The 19,422-nt window shown below is 38.7% G+C and overlaps 1 protein-coding gene across 1 annotated transcript in view; it reads right to left on the bottom strand.

The window, feature by feature from the left end:
- Window positions 1-2,015: 2,015 nt before the first annotated feature.
- The window catches only part of trabd2a (TraB domain containing 2A), a 56,765-nt gene continuing 39,358 nt past the window's right edge, over window positions 2,016-19,422 (bottom strand). Inside the window, exons 5-7 of the mRNA XM_004538238.3 lie at window positions 7,781-7,871; window positions 5,762-6,034; window positions 2,016-3,370 (exon numbers count right to left, since the gene is read on the bottom strand). Coding sequence (XP_004538295.2) covers window positions 3,163-3,370; window positions 5,762-6,034; window positions 7,781-7,871 — 572 coding nt within the window. The 3' untranslated portion in view covers window positions 2,016-3,162. The remainder of the gene's footprint in view (window positions 3,371-5,761; window positions 6,035-7,780; window positions 7,872-19,422) is intronic.

Genomic DNA, 19,422 nt, shown 5'->3' with positions numbered 1-19,422 from the left:
CAATATAAGATTTAGAATTGAATCAGTGATTCAGTGATTTGTCTGTCCCGAAAAAGCCTGCAGTCTCCTTTATGAGAGAGTGTGTACGATCCATGCAAAGAAAATCTGCACGAGCACATAAGAGGAAATTGGAGTGAGGAAAAAAGACAGAAAAGGCAAGAAATGAATAAATCAAAAATCTGCCAGTCAAACAGCTACCTGCTGTGTGCTGCTCTTGTCAGTAAGAGCACATCTGAAAGTAGCTATGTATGCTGTGCTTGTAATGATAATATGTAGTGTAATAATAATTTTGGGAGATCTGTCTGCTGGCCTTGTTTCCTAACTGGAAATTTACATAATAGCTGTTATGATGCTATTACAGCTATTATATATTGCTGCTATACTGTAGTATAGCAGCATAACAGCACTATCACCTCACAGTAACAAGGTCCAAGATTTGAATCCAGCATGCAGGCTATGTGATCTCCTCCAACAGTCCAAAGGCATCCACGTTTTAAGCGATGAGTCTACAATATCTGTAAGTACTGAAAGCGAGTGAGTGAGTGTGTGTCTGTGTGAGACCTGCAAGAGACTGGCAAGTTGTTCAGAGTGTACCCCACCTCTTGCCATGAGACAGGCTCCAGTCCCCAAAACCCTGAATTGGGTAAGTAAAAGAAAATGTAGCGATGGATGGAAATGTTTTATCTTTTAAAAGGTTGTGATGGTGCTGATATTCCTGGTAAGAAGACAAAGTGTGTAAGAGCCATCACATTGTCTCCAGACAGTAAGACAAAAATACACATTATGCACAGACTTATAAGTGACACCCACGGCTGCCTTTCCTGTCACCTGCTGCATCCTGTCATCATCCTGTGATGCTGCTGTAAGTGCCTTCACCTTCTTCTTCCAGGACACCGATGCTGGTGGAGCCAGTCCTGAAAAAAACAGCAGTTTGAATTCAACCCTGTAGCTGATATCACTTACAGAGTGATGATTTACTAAAGTATTTTTAGTGCAAGACATGCACAAATGTGTGAAAAGCTGTAAGGATGTGATTTACTTTTTCCATGCATCTTACTTTTTTGCTTTTTAAATAAAAACAAACATAAATTTGTCTTTAACAATCAGAAAGCATCAGATAAAGTTAGCATATTCCATGGGCTGTACTGTACTTGTTGTTACCCAATATAACACTTAGAATAACTCAGAATCACTGCCCTAATTTTGCTCATGCATGTCAGCACATCAAGCACATAGCCACTCCTAAATAAAAGCACAAACTAACAAGTCACTCAGCGTTTCCTGTTAATGTAACAAATCAATTATCTCTCATTTCCTGTACATCTAAAGAGCCAGTTTGCTCCGGTTTCCTGTTTGTGTCTCGAAGGAAAGATATTTGCCAGCAGACCAGCTGTCTTGTTTGTGACAGACCACATGCACACGTCAAACAACTTCTAATAGCTGTCTTATCACATTAACATCACATAAACATGCCATGAACCCATCAGGAGGGCAGCATGTGTACGTGTGTGTGCCCACTCCTTTGTTCAGTTGATACTGCTGTACCTAAAGCTGATGGACCTAAAAAACATGTTAGCTAACAGATGGCTATTTATACATCCAGCAGACATAGGGCACACAGCATTAACATTAATATTCATACATCTCTGATGAAAAACAACAACTAGAAACAGATATGCGCAATTTAGCTGCTAAACGCTTGATCACTGAAAACAGCTGCCTGTTGGAACTGAGGGTTGTACACATGATAATGGGACTGGAGCGTAAACCTGTTGACCATTAAATAAAAAGATTTTTGAAGGAATCCAAAAGGTTTTAAGTGTTGGGAAGCTGTTCGTTTGTTCGTTGTGATGAGTAACACCTTTAAGGTACATAAAATAATTTGATCTATACTTAATATAACACTGGTTATTTTGCTGTAAAAATTTCTCTCCCCTGACTTTCCACTGATTTGCTTCACAGCGAAGAACGAGCATCGAAGACCAATTTTACATCCAGATAAATATTTTATTGTTGCTATCTCGTGCCATAAATGAAATGTGAAGGTCGTAAAGCACTACGCGGTCTGCTCATGTAGTCAGTTTAATTATTATTGCCATGATATGCATTTGAAATTACACTGAAAGAACATTTGAAAAACAAGTCATTTTGGCATCATGGTGAGATGAAATATATAAAAACAAAAGCCACAGGGAATGTTTCACATGGCTAACAGCAACACTACAGTTTTAAATAAATAAAAAATGAATGAATGCTATGTAAAACACACGCGCGCACACACGCCCAGACACATCCACATAAATTCTTTCAGCAAACATATACATCAAAGCAGTCGATAACACTAATAAAGTACAATACAATCACCTGTCCCTTTCAAAAATGTAATTTCAGTGAGACACATGACATGGGGCTATGGTGGTTAGTTCCTGATTTTGTTTTGAAAATATACTGCATATCTATTTATACTTTTCCATATAAACAACAATGCTTCTGATAATCTTAATTTTTTTAATAATTCTAAAATACTTCTATAATATTCAAAAGGTGTATGTACAATTTTCTCCCCGCAGCAGGTTTTTATGTAATCAAATCAGATTCTTCTAAAATAGAAGAATAAATTAAAGTCTGAGCACTTGTGTTTGCAAGCCCAGTGGGTTTAAGAGCCGATAGACGTTGTTTGTCCCACGCCCACGTACTCTCACAGAGATACTCAAAGGACATGTGGTCCCAGTTGCTGTTGGAGAAAATATTTAAGCTGAAAAATTACTTAAGTGATTTCTCAAATTTTCAGAGCAACTAATAGCTGTCTACTATAACTGTGTAACCCAGCAAGGCACTGATGAGTTGTGTAATTAGTGATAACACTACCTCAGTTTGAGCTTCTTGTTTTCCCTACTGCATACTCTGTGCTCACTCTGTGTAAATTAAGTGAAACTCAGACCTTTATGTTTCAAGTTATATGAACTCGCATGCACATCAAAGCCCAATCTGTAAAGAGATGAGCCCTACTGCCACACCTTTCCAGTTCACTTCCAACATAGCAAACTTTCTGTGCCCAAACATCCATGGAGTGAACAGCTAGACCAGACTTTTTTTTAAGAGCAGTATATTTGAAACCGCGTACGTGTACCAGTTTTATTTAGAGTCCTTATAACCATTTTACTAGAGGGCCACAGTCCATATCTGTGAGATCACTATAGGTAGTGTGAGGTGAAAGCTCAGTAAAGACAACGAGAAGATCGAAGGCGCTGGTGCTGCTGAAGGAACACGATGATAGTTGTACTGGCTTTGGATTCTGTCAGGCGGCTGCACCGTGATGTAACCATTGATGATGTGAACCATTGGGGGAGGCGGGGACTGCACCACAGAGCTGTAGAGAGAAAAGAGGCAAAAACATGGATTTAATAATGAAGATTTATAATATTTCTCAATTGAATGATGGGTCGTAAATGATGAACACAAAACAGAATGATTTTAATTGGTATAATTAACGAGGATCCTGCATTCATTCTGTATTTGCATTTCTTTCACTGGTTTGTGGGCAAAGGGAATGAGTATTAGTGTGGGTAATACTCCCCCCCCCCCCCCCCCCCCCCCCCAGGCGCTCCCCAACTGAAAAAAAAATTGGTTGCACAATGACGCTGCGCATTGCACACTGACACAAATTAACACTCATTAATGCAAAATAATTTAATTTCTGTCAACTACATCATGGTTTAGCCTTTAAAGGGTTAACTGAATGACGGCTTTCACAATGAACCCATCTTCACTGCTGTGACATTAACGTTTGCTTACATTCATTGATTTTTTTCACTCTTTTTATTACAGGAAAAACAAAACAACATCAGATCTTAATTTCAGGGGCTTTAAAACTCTGTATGCTGCAATTAGTAAACTACACCATAATTTTTCTACAGGCACTGGCTCCCATTTTGCAATTTAGAATCACTACAGACTGGGTAGGGTCTTATTAATTCCAGACTTTTACTTTTTTTTTTTTTTTTTTAAACAAAAAGCATTTTGTTTTGTTTCTGCACTGTACAATTCTTTGGTACTGTAGAGGAAATTGTGGCAGGATCAGCAGGAAAACCAGCCTCTCTCCACATCCACACATTGTCAAAAATTGCCAGAGAAAATATGCAGACTGCAGAAAGTCAACAATGGAAACATTAATGATGATGAAAGCCACAAAGAAAAAGTTCTCTGACAGAATTTCTGGGTGCTCAAATCACTGATCGTCACATGACCAACTGCCAATAAACCTGAAAGCTATTATGCCCTTTGTTACTCTTCCTTCATCCCCAAATTACACAGACTGAAGTGTCTGTGAGGCAATGACTGCTTTGAGGTGGTCAAAACCACACAGACATCATAGCATTTCCATTTTTATTAAAAAGAAACACTCCTAACATAATGCCACTTTGCCCCAAATTTACATTACTCTTCATACTTATTTGCATTCAGCCAAATACTCAAGGGGCATAGTTTTAGAGAAATTAACTTTAGTTTGTGTGAAAAGGCCTTAAGAGGCGCAAAGAAACCAGGTGTGACATACCATGGCCACACAACAAAGAACTGTGAGACTGGAGTTGCTTCTTTTTCTCAAATTGCCTTACTTTCTCTTACTCAGCCACCTTTTTAGACATTAAAATATACAAGAACGTGCATAACATTGTAACGTCCATGCACAAAGAGTCCGTTTCATTTCTGCTCAAAATACAGGATCTTGCAGATTTAGAGAAAACACTTCTGCAGAAATAATGTACACAAATGTTCACAAACCTCCTCTGTTCACATGAAGAAGTGACACTATTTGTTTAGCTTTTTCTTTCCATCACTAATTTGGACTAGTGCATACTGCATATTGAAATAATAAATACTGGTAGCACAAGTTCAGTTTTACAAACTGCTGCCTGCAACAACTTCTTAAGTCCAGATCTACATCTGAATAACGCTAATGTTAGCTGTTCACCCATTCTCTGTTTCAATTAAGATAAAAATTTCTCTGTTTTGTGTCAAGATCACATGTTGTCCTTTTGTCTTTTCTCTTGCAACCCAAATTTGGGCAAGGCCATGGAAAATTTAAATTCCCCAAAGGTGTGACTGAATAGATTAGGACTGTTTATGTGTTGAAGTTCATATTAGCGTTACTGCTTCCAACCCAATGACAAAACTGTGTTTTGCCATTGCAAAAAATGCAGGGATGTTTCCACATGGCAGACCACACCTTGTGCAAAAGATTCTTCTTTGTCTGAAAGGTGATCTTATCGTGTTGTCCTGTGAGTTCCTGCCTGGAGCTACTGTGAGACCAAATCCCGATACTTAGCAGGAATTCCCAGGTCGCTCTTTTCATAACCAAGACACCTACACTAGCTTGGAACTAGTCAGGACTCATATACCACTGCAGGGCACATATCGTTAGCTTCATAGCATAAGTGCCTAAGTCATTGACTTAGTCAAATGACTTAGGCAATTATGCTATGAAGCTAACGATATGTGTATGTGCTGAAGTTTATGCAAACTGCATGAAGTGCATGGTGATGTGATATGGTGGCTGTTTGAGCCTGCAGCACTGCACCAGGAAGTGTCAGTTTTATTCTATATACAAGTGTGAGTTTCCCTTTACATCCTCTCTGGCTTGTTTCTGAGCTCTTGCTATCATACTCTCATTTCACCTGTGGCCTTTCATCTCTAGTCATTGATAACCCATATATAGAGAAGAAAGACCTTCACCTCTTTACCCCTCTTTCTTTCATCTTACCTCTCCTCTATCCGAACCCAGAGGTCATTAAAATGCCTGTGCCGCTGTTTCTTCTGCTTATTCCTCCTCTTTTTCTTTAGCATTTTTCTCTCAGATTTCTCCAGAACCTCCAGGCTATCTGGTGGCAGAAGCATGTGGGGTAACAGATCCTCCTCCAGAGTATGCCCCTGACCCTCCTCTTTGTGAGGAAGCTCGTGCAAGAAAGGTTCCAGCTGAGGCGACTCATCGTAATGATCCTCCAGCTCTGGTGAGACGGGTCCAGATGATGATCGCCTAGAGGATGCACATTACAGTAGGGTAAGATGCTTTAGAAAGAAAGAGAAAAGGGGTTCGTTGCATGTCACTTTTATAATAAAATCATCAACTTTAGTCTTTAATCATCTTTAATCCTGCCAACGATGGTGCCAAGCCTGTCTGCAAAAGAAGAAGAGTAGTTACCCTGCCTAGGTGATCAGAAGCAGAAAACTGGGGATACAAGGCAAGGAACCATATGAAGATTATAAGATGATGTTTGCCTGTCCGAAGCAAAAGCAAAAACTTGAAATCTTTATGCTGAAAACACATTTTTGGGGCTGTTTTAATCAAATCACGTGGGACAAAAAGAGATCACTGTTGAAGAACTCATCAAGTGTGGTGAACTATATGAGCGCCAATTAACAATGATCATGGATACGAAGGTGATGCTGGACTATACTGGCGATGAAGCCAGTGTTGGTTTCACACTTCACACTGCAGCCTGCTCACATTTCACCCTGCATATGATTGTCTGGAGGGCTTTGCCATAAATGGAACTTTCATAATGCACCAAAGAAGATGCAGATGAAACAAACTGAGCACATCTTACAGCCTCTGTGCCTTGTCCAAGGATATTGCCATGGACACCAAAGAATGTAAGGACAAGGTCTGTTTTGCTGTTACAGGAAAAATAAATATCACATTTTCCTGTGAGGTCACTGAAACATGGCATTAGAGTCTACAAGTGCAGAGAAAATGCTGAGCAAAAGTAGCAAAGTGCTGAAAGCAGGTTAGAGTGTTTTTATGCAGGCCAGGAGTTTATTCCACCTGACAGTCCTGTTAAAGAGCCTGCCAATAAAATATTAACATGACAGTTTAAAGTGAATATTTGATCATAATAAGTAAATGGCAGTGAAACAAGCAGGAGAAATACACTTTCAAATCACGAGCAGAGCGAAGTCGAAAAAAAAGTATTATTAATTATTAATATTATATATTATTATAAACAGGTCTCCATTCTTTCTCCATTCAGGATGCAATGGAAGGACAAAAAACTAACTACAGTCTAATAGTTAACATAGCTTCTTTTTGTGGAAGAACAAATTACAAGTTGGGAAGCATGACAGAAAAACCTAAACTCTTCTTTTTGATACTATTTGACACTAGTTTTCCTTTCAAGACACGTTAATCACCATGAATAAACCAATACTGGTAACAAAGAGAGTAAATGCACTTAGACCTGAACAACTGTGATGTCAGATATACTAATGACAAGTCGAATAATAAATTGTTATACAAGGATATAATGAAGGCTGTCTGTTCTCTCAAGACAACATCAAGGTAGTCTATGAACAGGCAAGATGTGGGTTCATCTCAGGCTCATAATACCGTATCAAACACGGGGGCTGTGTGTGAGAAAGTAGAATTACCTATTCATTCACTCAGACACAGGAACAAGAACACAGATTTAAAGCGAGATTACCACCCTCAGTGTGCCAAGGTAGACTGCACTACATGCTTCACAGCAGGAGGTGAGAACCCTACTTAAATTGGCCTTTTCAACACCACTTCATTGGTGGCCAGCGGGGAATTTGTGACACTTATCTTCCAGTACAATCTAAGCTGAAACAAGAGAAGACTTGCAAAAAGCACACAGGCGGGGAGATGTTACCGAAAACACCATATAGTATATGAGAAACTGCATCTAAAAGCCATGGATGTCTTACGGTCCAGTCCTGTTAAACAAGCAGCATTATGATGATGATTAGACTGAAGCAAACTCACCGGTTTATGGGTTGCCCAGCAGGTGTGTGCTCCACCTCATATCCCTGGCGACGAAGCACGTCAATAACTGTGTTGTTACCCAGAAAGTGACCTACAACCAATAAGTAGAAAATGATAAATTTGCTGTTCTGAAAGGAGATGATGAGCCATCTCAAACTAAAATAAGCGGAACATTGTCAGGACAGCACCAGCTCTGTTAGTTCTCTTTCTCGTTTAACTTAAGAGTAAAACAAAAAGCAAGCCTGATATCACCAATCAAATTATTACGCATACATTTATATATCTGCTTCTGTCATCATTACAAAACTTATGATTCCTACATAAGTAAGTTCAGTGTTGCTTTTCTCTGCATCTCCTATCCACTTGTCATTGCCTCTCCTTTTCCCATTCCTCTTCCACGTCCTTTACTTCGAGCTTTCTTCCTCCATTCTTAATTAATCTTCTACCTTCCATATTATATCTCTTTTCTTCCCTTTCCATTTTCTTCTCTCTGCTCTCCTTCTTTCTTATGTCCAACTTCCCCTCTTCTCCTTTTTTCCCCTCTCATTCTCGTTGTGACCCTCTCAGCTAGGTGAAGTAGGGGCATTGAGGCTTCAGGTTGCCATGTCAAGAGGTCTCCATTCTTCCTCTCACTCTGACAAAAGGGAGCAGGGGTCCATTGTTTGGGCCTGCTCAGCCGTGGCACCACAGAGCTGTGTAAACAATGAGCCCCAGCACTTTAATCTGGCCTAGAGCCATCGATAGAGAGAGGTTAGCTTAGATGCACTATGGGTGTCGTGATGCTGCCCAGAGACTTGGACTGAATGCTGGTTAAAACAATGTCACATTATGTCCCAGCCATAGAAAAAGGCCAGAGAAGGGACTTCTACAATGTTTGCATATGATCTGCTAGAGTAAAACAGTTAAACGATTTGTGAGTGTGAACTTTGTGAGTTTAGTCTTAGAAGTCTTTTTGATCCCATGAGCCCTATTTTCTTCTAAAGCCTTTTCTTTTTCCTACGCTACAAGCTAACTGTATATTTCTAATGTATAAACAGAAAAAATACCATTAATTATGCTTTCATATCTTATGTTTTCTCTGTCTTAAGGCACATTTACCTAATTCAGGTTTGCTAAAATGTGTAGGAGAAAAAACGCAGTTGCCACATAAAAAGACATTTTTTGTACTTGTCCAGTAATCATTAGCATGGTCGGCTAAATATCCAGAAGCCCTTAAACTCACAATGAGAGCTGAACCAGAACGAAACAGAGACAGAGACACTGTTTTCCAGCTTGCCCAGGTTTAGAAACAACTCAGCGTGATTTATGCAAGTTTAAGTCAGGGGATTAAGGTGGGATAAATGGAGCTGTTGAGCACAATATAGAGCCATAGAGAGATGGGCGGACTTCAGAACTTCAAAGGAGCACAATTCACACACATACGTACACACACGCAAGCGCTAAGGAGGTAAGCCATCAATTCTGTCATGTCCCCAAAGGCCAGTGTGTTCACGGGGAGTGAGAGCATGTTTGACAAGATGAAAAAAAATTAGAGTTCATTTATTCCTGAGTTTAAAAAAGTTTTTTTTAATCCTGTGGCACAAGAAAATAAAATAGAAAGTGACATTTGTGTGCTTTAAATAATAAATATTTTTTAATAACAAGCTATCTTATCAACATGTAGCCAATGCTTTAAAGCAGATTTTAGGGCATGCTTAATCAATATAATAGAAAACACAAGTGGTGAGACTTTAAACTTTCACATGCTTGTTTCAGAGGGACATTTTTATTTTAGGCGTTTTTTTGGATGCCATGCAGCAAACCCTTCACACAAAGACCATTTTATAAGTGTTCCATTTAGCATGAAACATGGGAAACTTGCACTCTAATCGTGCGCCCAACTCATGAAATTACAAACAAAAACAAAATGTAGACATCTTTGATTAAAAATGATTGATGCCCCAGGAAAAAGGTATAAAGTGGGAAAAGAAAATTATGTGTTAGGCCTGGATTTTGATGAAATATGGCCTGTGTATGCTGTAACATTTGGCCACTGGCTTTAACCTTATAGGCTGTTTCTTTTGTAGATACTAGTTTCATTTGTGTTATATTAATGTGAATTGTCCAGAGTAACAACATTGCTCATTAATTATATTTATTTTAATTAAGATAAATAAAATCTAAGATTCTTACTTTTGGATACATTTCATTTTAGTACACTCTGTGCCTTTTGATGATAAGATGAAGCAATATTTTCACTAATTTAATGGAAAAGGTTAGCCTACACGAACTTAACAAAACATACACAAGGCCACACACAGATGTAAGCATATACCATAAAATATGATTCTTCAGTGAAAGCAAATTCTTCTTAGTATGTGTAATTTGTATGGATAAAAAAATTACTAAAGTTACCACTGCCCTGTATAATGTACCCTGCTCTCGCCCTGTGACTCCTGGGATAGGCTCCAGCCCCCCAGTGATCCTGAATTGGATAAGTGGTTAAGAAAATGGAAATGGGTGGATGGACAGAAAAAAGGAAGGCAGTGTTCTACTGCATACGTGAGAGATAATATCTAAAGGTATCAACAAGCAGAGCTCCACTACGGCTGCCTCCAGCACAGTTTAACTCCTGGTTGTCTCAAGCTAAATCAAAACAAACATATCTTTGTACCATAGTTATAAAAGTTGGAAATGTTGGAGTCTACTGACTCACCATGTTTCTCATTACTAATTAAGTTTAGAGTTTTCTAAGTTAAGGTGTTGTTACGTGTTGTTTTGGGTTGGGTACATAAGCAGTAGTTTATATTTATAGGGTCCCATTCAAAACAGAGCTGCAGGCTGCCGCCCAGCATACAGCCCACGCCACAGTTTTAAGAGCACACTTCTAGAATAACATGTGTGACATCTGACATATTTTCACTGATTACTCATTTAGACCAATTTCATACATTTTACATTTATGAAATTGGCTTTTACTTTGTGTCCTATTGCACAATATATTCACTGTATGGTTTATTTTGTACCACTGAGAAGGGGGGGAATGGTACAGATAAAGACCTGTGACCTGAAAGCTTTCATTCACAGCTAACTTCCTTCGTGGAGCTACATGCATACATGAATGGACCTCTGAGTTGGAGTACCATGGACCAGTTCATGTTATGGTTATATAAAAGTGACATCTTTTACAATCATCTACCAGCAGAGTCTAACAATAAACATGAAAACTAAAATCTTTCAAAACACTCTTTAAACATTGTGTCTGAAAGCTGTTACAAGGTAGTCATTTGCATTGTTGCAAAGACTTTTGCTGGAAAGATGGATACATCAGCGGCTAGTCTAGTTCTTACATCCACTTTCCCACACTGTCAAACTCAATGCCGACATCATTGCTCTAGTCCAGTCATTTTCTTGTCTGGTTTCTGTAAGCCAGTTAGCCTCCATTCTGTGTGCTGTAAATATCACTGCTCATTTGTCATTCTGCCATTCAGGCTCTAATTTGTTCAGCCCATCTCCGCCTCACCGTAGTCACTCAAAACTCTATACAAACCTCCATCTTCACCTGCACCACGACTAGCGTCTAAACTCCAAGGGGTCCTGGGCTAAAGCCTATCGTAGCCGGGACTCTGTTGTTATAATGGGTCATCTGAGTCTCATCACCACATAGAATAACTGAATTCTGTATCTCAATAAATTATGTTTCTCTTCATTGAACTTTTATTATGATATTGAGATAACATTACTTTCCTGGTTGACACTATAAAACCAGGAAAGTAACTCTATATAGTCCTGTGAAATACTAAGTACACCCTTAAAGCTTCCATAGGAATCAAGGGGGTAAGCAGATGCTGCTAATCAAATGCACATGATTAACCGATCATCAGCAAGTGTGAGCATCTCTGTATAAACAATAGTTTTGGCAGTTTGGTGGTCTGGAGCATGTGTGTTAACATAACAGGTTAACGTGAGGCCACATAATGCCACAGTCTTCCCTGCAAATTCCTCACTAACGTCATAACGTGGAATGCTCAAAGAAGCTGCGAATAAACCGGGAGCTATTTCTCAGCATGCCAAAACAGTTAGAAAAAAACTGAACAGATATGCCTCGTTTGGCATGGTTGCCAGGGGAAAGACTCTTCTCAAAAAAAAGAACATGACAGCTTAGGAATTGCAAAGTTGCAAATGAACAAACAACCAAACTTCTGGTAACGATTTTAGCTTGTTTTGCAACCACAGGGCCCGGAGTCTAGAGCTAAAGGCTAATTGCAAGGCAATCTATCTAACAGCTAAAGAATGGTCAACATTTGGGGATATAGCAGATACCAAGCACACCAGTAAATCTACAGAACAAACACTGGCAAAACAAATCAGGTTTGTTGCAATGACCCAATCAAAGTGAGACTGTGAGTCCTGTGGCAGACAGTGTTGGTCAAGTTACTTGAAAAAAGTAATCATTAACTAATTTCTGATTACTTCCCCCAAAAATTAATCCCGTTACTTTACTGATTACTTATTTTCAAAAGTAATTAATTACTTAGTTACTTTTTAAAAACACGATTTACAACCTGAATAGGTGATAAAGCGATAGATCTTTCAGCCCAATTCCACTTTTTCTGCATAATCCATCATACAAAATGTAATCAAATGGAAAAGTCTCTTTTTAACTTGTTTTATCAGTTTTAATCTTTTAACTTTACGCATCAAGCAAAAATTTAATTATATGCACCATTCTCTGACTTTAGTTTAACATTTAAGCCTATTTTCTGCACATTCTAGCACATAGGTAAAATAAAATATTTTTTGTGTTTACACTCAGTCTTTCAAATAGATGCAAGTAAAACACAGCAGAAATTAAATAAAGTCAAAGACTAGCAGTCCTGTTGCTCTATTTTCACCTCTAAAGCAGGAGTGGGGTAGGCGGAGGTGTGCTCTGGTGCAGGTGTGCCGCAGCGGTCAGTGGAAGAATCCGCGAGTTTCTCTGTGAATTTCCCATTATGTCGTAGTGCACTCGGTGCTTGCTTGGAAGTTTAGGGGTTTTTTTCGCTGTAAAAAGAAGTTTTCTTCCCACGCAGTGATCAGCGGACACTAATGTTTTTGTCACTTTTTATGGAATTAAACTCAAAGTAAGGTCAGTACTTCCACGCTTTAAACGCTGCACACTCATACTCTCTCCTGCACTCAATATATTATCCATTGTTGATCTGCACACAGCTGTTGTCACAAACGTCGCACTCACTTACGTCACTGTCATGAGACATTCTCGCAAGAAATCACAGTTTTAGTAACGCAGTAACGCAGCGTTCCTACGGGAAAGTAACGGTAATCTAATTACCGTTTTTGCGATAGTAATCCCTTACTTTACTCGTTACTTTAAAAAAGTAATCAGATTACAGTAACGCATTACTGCCCATACTGAATCAACACTGTAAAGAACAGTGGTCAAAATTCTTCCACAACCATGTGAAAGACTTAGAAAGCCATACAAAAAAATTATTACTTCGTTGTTGCTGCTACAGGTGGTGCTACTAGCTAGTTACAAGCTAGGTTCTACATGCTAGACTCTGCAGTCCACAGGACCTTTTCACATGACTTTAAGTGCTAAATGTGAATATTTGTCTGTAACACAACAAAATACAGTTTTGCTAACTCTAACAGAAAAGGACCACAGCAGTATTTGTCCTTAAACGCTTATCCAGTTTTCAGAATCAGTGTGTCAAATTATTAGAACATATGGTAAGCTTTAAATACTGTTCCTTTTCCATACACATCAATATTTACATTACAACTTGTAACTAAGGCTGAAGCAGCAGTTCTCATAACATTACAGCATGCTGGATAAACAAACTCTACACGTATAGGCACCGCTGAGGACATTCTGCCCTACATAGCCTTTTCTTTCCGTTTATGTACACATGTTCCTTGCTAGTCAGCTGGACCCAGCAGCCCATAATCATGACCACTGAGCACTGAATAAAGCCTTTTACTGAAGACGATGACAATAAGATATCTGATGTGTGGAGCGTTTGGTTTGCTTCTTTCGGGAAGATACTATTATTGGCCAAGACGCAGAGCCACAATCTTTGGCTCAAATGGTCATTTTCAGTTTTTCTATTCTTGTTCAGATATTTGACGCTACAGCGGTTTCCTGAACATCAACTGTGCATAAATTATAGCACAGAGACAAAGAGAGCTATAAAAACAGAGAGATTCAGACTATTAAAATAAAAAACTGAATTTCATGATCTGACATCTCTAGGACGTCGGAAGTACTAACCTGCCAAAGATTTTACTGGAAAATCACAGTTTTGGCTCTTTGAGCTGCTAAAAGTTGAGCAAAACCTCAGTGCCTTCAACTGTCAAGGAGACTTAGCCATCCATGGAGGCAACAGTCATGTCAAAGGCAAATGACAAGAAAATGACTGGTTATCAACTCACATAGAAATCACACAGCCATCCTGGTGTTTTTCAAACAATGCCAGCTCAGTATTAACACACATATCAAGTGTCTGGAAATACGGGCTCTGCTTACACTGCACTTTTTTAATCTCTGGTTAAGTCATAGATTTGCATGTCCTTGATGGACAGTCAATTCCTCCTTGTATTAAACTGAAACCTCATCAATTATCAGTCACATGCAATTTGGTTGAAAAGAACAGGACACCGTTGGAAGTAATATCAAACCACAGGCATGATGATTAAACACTGTCAAGCTAGTTAAGAGTAATTACACACAGTGCCTTGTAATACAGTCTATCAATCTTCACTTTATTATTCTATCATAATTTGTAGACAGATAAAACATTTCATTGGATACAGCTGAAAATACTGGATTTCTTTTTTGTGAATGGTTTGTTTCACTGATTTTAAAGCAGGCTTCACGACTTTTTTCTTTCTATTTTAAGGAAAAAATGAACAATTGGCGTACAACAAATGAAATCAAAAAAGCTTTACATAAAAGTGCTGCTTACTTTCAAGAAACTAAAATCTGACTCAAAAGTTTAGATTGGAGCAAAACAAATGAGTATTAAATAATTAATAAATATTGATGCAGTGATTTTTGTTTCTTCTTAAACAAAAAAAAGTTGCAAGGAAAGTTGGTGGCAAATCTACTTAACACTTTGAATAAGATGCATTTCTCATGTGATGCAGGTATTCCATCTTACTTTAACTAAAAAATGTTAGTAGTGACCACAGAAATAAAAGTACAGTACGCTGAGGGTGATGGGAAATAAAATCACTTTGGGTCATAAAACCAAAGTACTGGTCATATAAAAAGTTCTGGCATAATATGACTTGATATATTGTTAACTAAAATAATAGAATAGTATAATTTTATTGAACAAAACAAACTTTCTAGTGGCGTGGTCAGTCACTAGTTTTCATCCAGTTGAGACTCTGAGAATTTTACAATAGCAAATCAAATACCTACCCAGAGAAATGCATAGTTGGTACTAGAGCTACACTGATAACACTGCTGTTGAAGGTGACAGAATGGAAATACATGAAATAACCACTGAGTGTTTAATCTGAATACCACAGTGTGATTGCACAGCAACAGCTGTTGTTCTACATACATGAAACTTTCATAATCTTCCTACAACGCACAAAGTCACAACTCCTCTTATACATTCAAAAGATAAACAACCAAAATATTGCCAAGCAACCGTCTACAGATGATAATTGGTACAAATTTGTACCAATTATGCACATATTATACACATATAAAACCATCAAATCATTTTAATTTCACAACAAGTAGAATGCAATTTATATCCAAGGTACTTTTCGTGATGCATGACTTTAGCATGCAGCTTAGCAACCACCTAGTAATGGGCTAAAACATTTGATTTTTTAAACATGAACTATAAAATGCTAAAGCACTTCACTTTATATATATTCACTTTATAGTTTTTGACATTTAATTTCTATCTACAAAAATGCTATTATGCAAGATATGTTATGATGCCACCATGGTCTAAAATCACAGCCCAAATAATCCTGTATCAGAGGCATACACTAGATTATCTCATGCAGCCAGCTTGTGGCGCTGAAACTCTTAATGTTAACATTATTCATATCCTTGTGGGCACCGTGATTTTTTTTTACCATTGGATGAGTCATGGAAAAAAACTTTTTTTAATGTCAATGTCATTGCCTGGAATAAATTTAGCATGATGTTACATGCAAATATGTGCTGTCATTTTGATCCAAACCCCCTGCAGGATAAGGGTACTCTTTTCGTGAAAGCATAAGAGAGAATGCCAAAACCAAGACAGCTTTGGTTAAACGGGTGTGCATACAAGCCAGCGGATTTAGTCTCCACCCAAGTCTCAAGCCTTTTATTGGAGTACATCAACTTTCTAACTGTAGATTATATTACATTGTAACTCAGTACAGTTTTATCTCTTGCAGGTCCTTCAAAAACATAACTTACCACAAAGACTTTAAAAATGGTGGACTCTGTAGCATCAGAGCAGTCCAGCACAGAGGACAGCAGTAGAGCTTCATGTGTTGTTTTAGTCAGACTCGACAACATATTACATCATTACAATCAGACCTCATTCATTCAAACTCCTCCAGGATGTGGTTTTGAAAGGGAGATGCCAGTGATAAGAGAAAGCTGTGATAAACGATGGTTGTGATACGGCTGTAAGAATTTGAAAGACTGATCATACACAAGAGAAAGCCACACACCACGTACCTTTATAGAGTTAGGCCAAAGAATGCTAACATCTCCACCAATACCAAAACATTTCTCCTTGTACTTCTCTCAGGCATGTTACTGTGTGACAGACAGTTCACTAATAGGCTTAATTCAGTGAAATAAAACAATTTACAATCAAACTGATAGCAATCAGGATTATGTAAACAGACACAGCTGTTGAAGTAGAGATGACAAAGAAAAAGCGAGACACACAGGGAAGGCAAAACAAAGAAGCTAGACATAAATGCAGACAGAAAACAAGGCAATTCAAGACAGAAGCAGAAACAAAAGAGCAGATTTATCCTTCTTACAAAAGAAAAACAGATTGCAAAGCAATACAGGAATGTCAAGACTTCAGATGCCAGACTGTGATAGCAGAGGACAAGAGCATCCTTTAAGGCCACAGTTTTACAGCTAAAACAAACTATTGAGATTCTGTAGACTGTATCTTGAAGCTGTGCCCACGCAAAGTTGGCTTACTACCACCAACCTGAATAAATGAGTGGGGACAAGACAGTTTGAAGCGCGGTGTTAGCTTGGTGGTGGTTTTCAAACAATTAACCAAATATCTTGAGCTCAAGCTAAACTAGGGAAAACGGAGATTAGGAAATGTGAATTTGAGAAGACATTACAACTAGACGTGAACTCCTCGTTCACATAATTTGGATCAGAAAGGTTTTAGGTGCTTCAGAGGAAATCGATTACATTGCCTTCATCTCATCTGACACTGTTTGTTACACCAATTTGTTATTTAATGATCACCGTCTCTGTCCCAGACAAGTGTTTCGGAATAATGGTCTCTTTAATGTGGATGTTATTTGGGAGAATGTGAGAGAAAGTACATGGAGTTGCATTGCTTAGTGCAAATTTGCTGCAACTTTGTTCGCACTTGCAGAATTGATGAAGACGGATCATTAAATGCGTTTGTCATTTAATTACTTTGTCTTGCTTTGTGCATTTTTTTGTTTTTTTTAAACATGAACCATGCTTATAATTAGTGTGATAACCGCTCAAGGGTCTGCAAGAAGTTTTTAAGGTTGTGCTGAGCAACTGTTTTTAAATTTATGCTGAGCCTAAATGAAAAACAGGGCACATAAGAGGTATGTGGTGTGAGGTTGTTTTTTAAATAAACCCTCACTTGAAAATTTGTGGTGGCACACAGCACTTTGGAGCCGTGTTAGGGATTACATCTGTCAGGCTGCAATAGTCTACACTCTCTCGCTCAGCGCAGTCCTCATTTTTAGCTCCTTCTGCCAAGACATTAAGGGACTTGAGTACACACCGGCTCATTCACTGTGAAAAAGTGATCAAAGTTGGAAAATTCTTTACAAGCGAGCAGTTCTGACAAAATAAACCGGAGCAATGCCAATTCTGAAGGTCCCTACCACTGAATGTCTCATTTTACAAATAAAGTTTCAGAGAATATTTAATAGGGGATGGTGCTGGGCCACCTGTCCACCTACAGCCTGGAACTGACTGTAGCATAAAGTGGAAATATCAAAGTAAAGCTCCTAAAAAACTGTACTCGTCACTTTCCAGTGCTTATATCCAGTTCAGCGTCTCAAGCGCCAAGAAGGAGAAAAAAATACCCGTGTGTTTGAATACCCGTGACTGAGAACGCTCTCTTACTGATATACAGTCTTTGGATTTCATGTTAAATTTAATTGTTTCTTCAGCTGCATGGTAGAGACTTTTTGAAACGGTAAAGTGAGACAGATGAAAAATGTATGCACAATGAAGACATTTATATAAAGAAAGAGAAGGCAATTTGATATATGCAGATATATTCTTTTGAGAAAAAGAAACAGGCTTTGTAAAAGATGCCTATTGCAACTTCAATATTATACAAGCTTACATACTCACCAGGTTCACCTAGCTAGTATTAGGTTAGGCCAACTTTTCTCTTCAGAACTCTCCTAATTCTTCATGGTACAGACTGAACAAGGTGCTGTACACATTCCTCACATATTTGGGTCCATATTGAAATGATATCATCAGAAAGTAGCTGTACAGTCATAATATAAATCTGCTGTTCTACCACACTGCAAAGGTCATATGTTGGATGTAGACCAGGGGTGTCCAACGTCAGGCCTCGAAGGCCGGTGTCCTGCAGGTTTTAGATGTGTCCTTGATCCAACACAGCTGATTTAAATGGCTAAATTTCCTCTTCAACATGTCTTGAAGTTCTCCAGAGGCTGGTAATGAACTAATCATTTGAATCAGGTTTGTTGACCCAGGGTGATATCTAAAACTTGCAGGACACCGGCCCTTGAGGCCTGGAGTTGGACACCCCTGATTTAGACTGATGTCTGTGGAGCCCATTTGAGTACAGTGAACTCTTTGTCATGAGTTGTCACAGTTTGAGATGATTTGAGATGACAAGGCGCATTATCCTGTAGAAAGCAACCAATCAGGAGATGGATACACTGTGGTCCCAAAGGGACGTGCATGGTAGGCATGCACCACACCATTACACCACCACCACTGGCTGGATGGAGCCACTCTTCCACCCTACTGTTGCTGCAGAAATTGAGACTCATCAGGCCAGGCATCAGCTTTCCATTCTTTTGTTATCCAACTTTGGTGAGCCTGTTGAAATTGTGGCCTCACTTTTCTGTTTTTAGCTGAAAGGAGTGGCATCGTCCGTCAAGGTTCGATGTGTTGTGTTCAGAGATACGCTTCTGCATAACTTGGTTGCAACAAGGCATACAACAGGCATTTTTGTATTGGCATCAACTGGGCATGTTCTCTTTTTCAGATCATTCTCTGTAAACCCTAGAGATCAGCAGTTTCTAAAATACTCAGACCAGCCTATCTGGCACCAACTATCATTCCATGTTCAAAGTCACTTAAATTCTTCCCAAATTCTGACGCTAAACAATTCTGACGCTGAACTGGCTGAAACCACATGCAAATGTATTTAGGCATGTACATGTTGCAGCCATGTGACTGGCTGATT

This window comes from Maylandia zebra, linkage group LG7 (assembly GCF_041146795.1).
Source record: "Maylandia zebra isolate NMK-2024a linkage group LG7, Mzebra_GT3a, whole genome shotgun sequence".
NCBI lineage: Eukaryota > Metazoa > Chordata > Actinopteri > Cichliformes > Cichlidae > Maylandia > Maylandia zebra.
The sequence above is the reverse complement of the archived record's forward strand: the minus strand, read 5'-3'. Positions and strand labels throughout refer to the sequence as shown.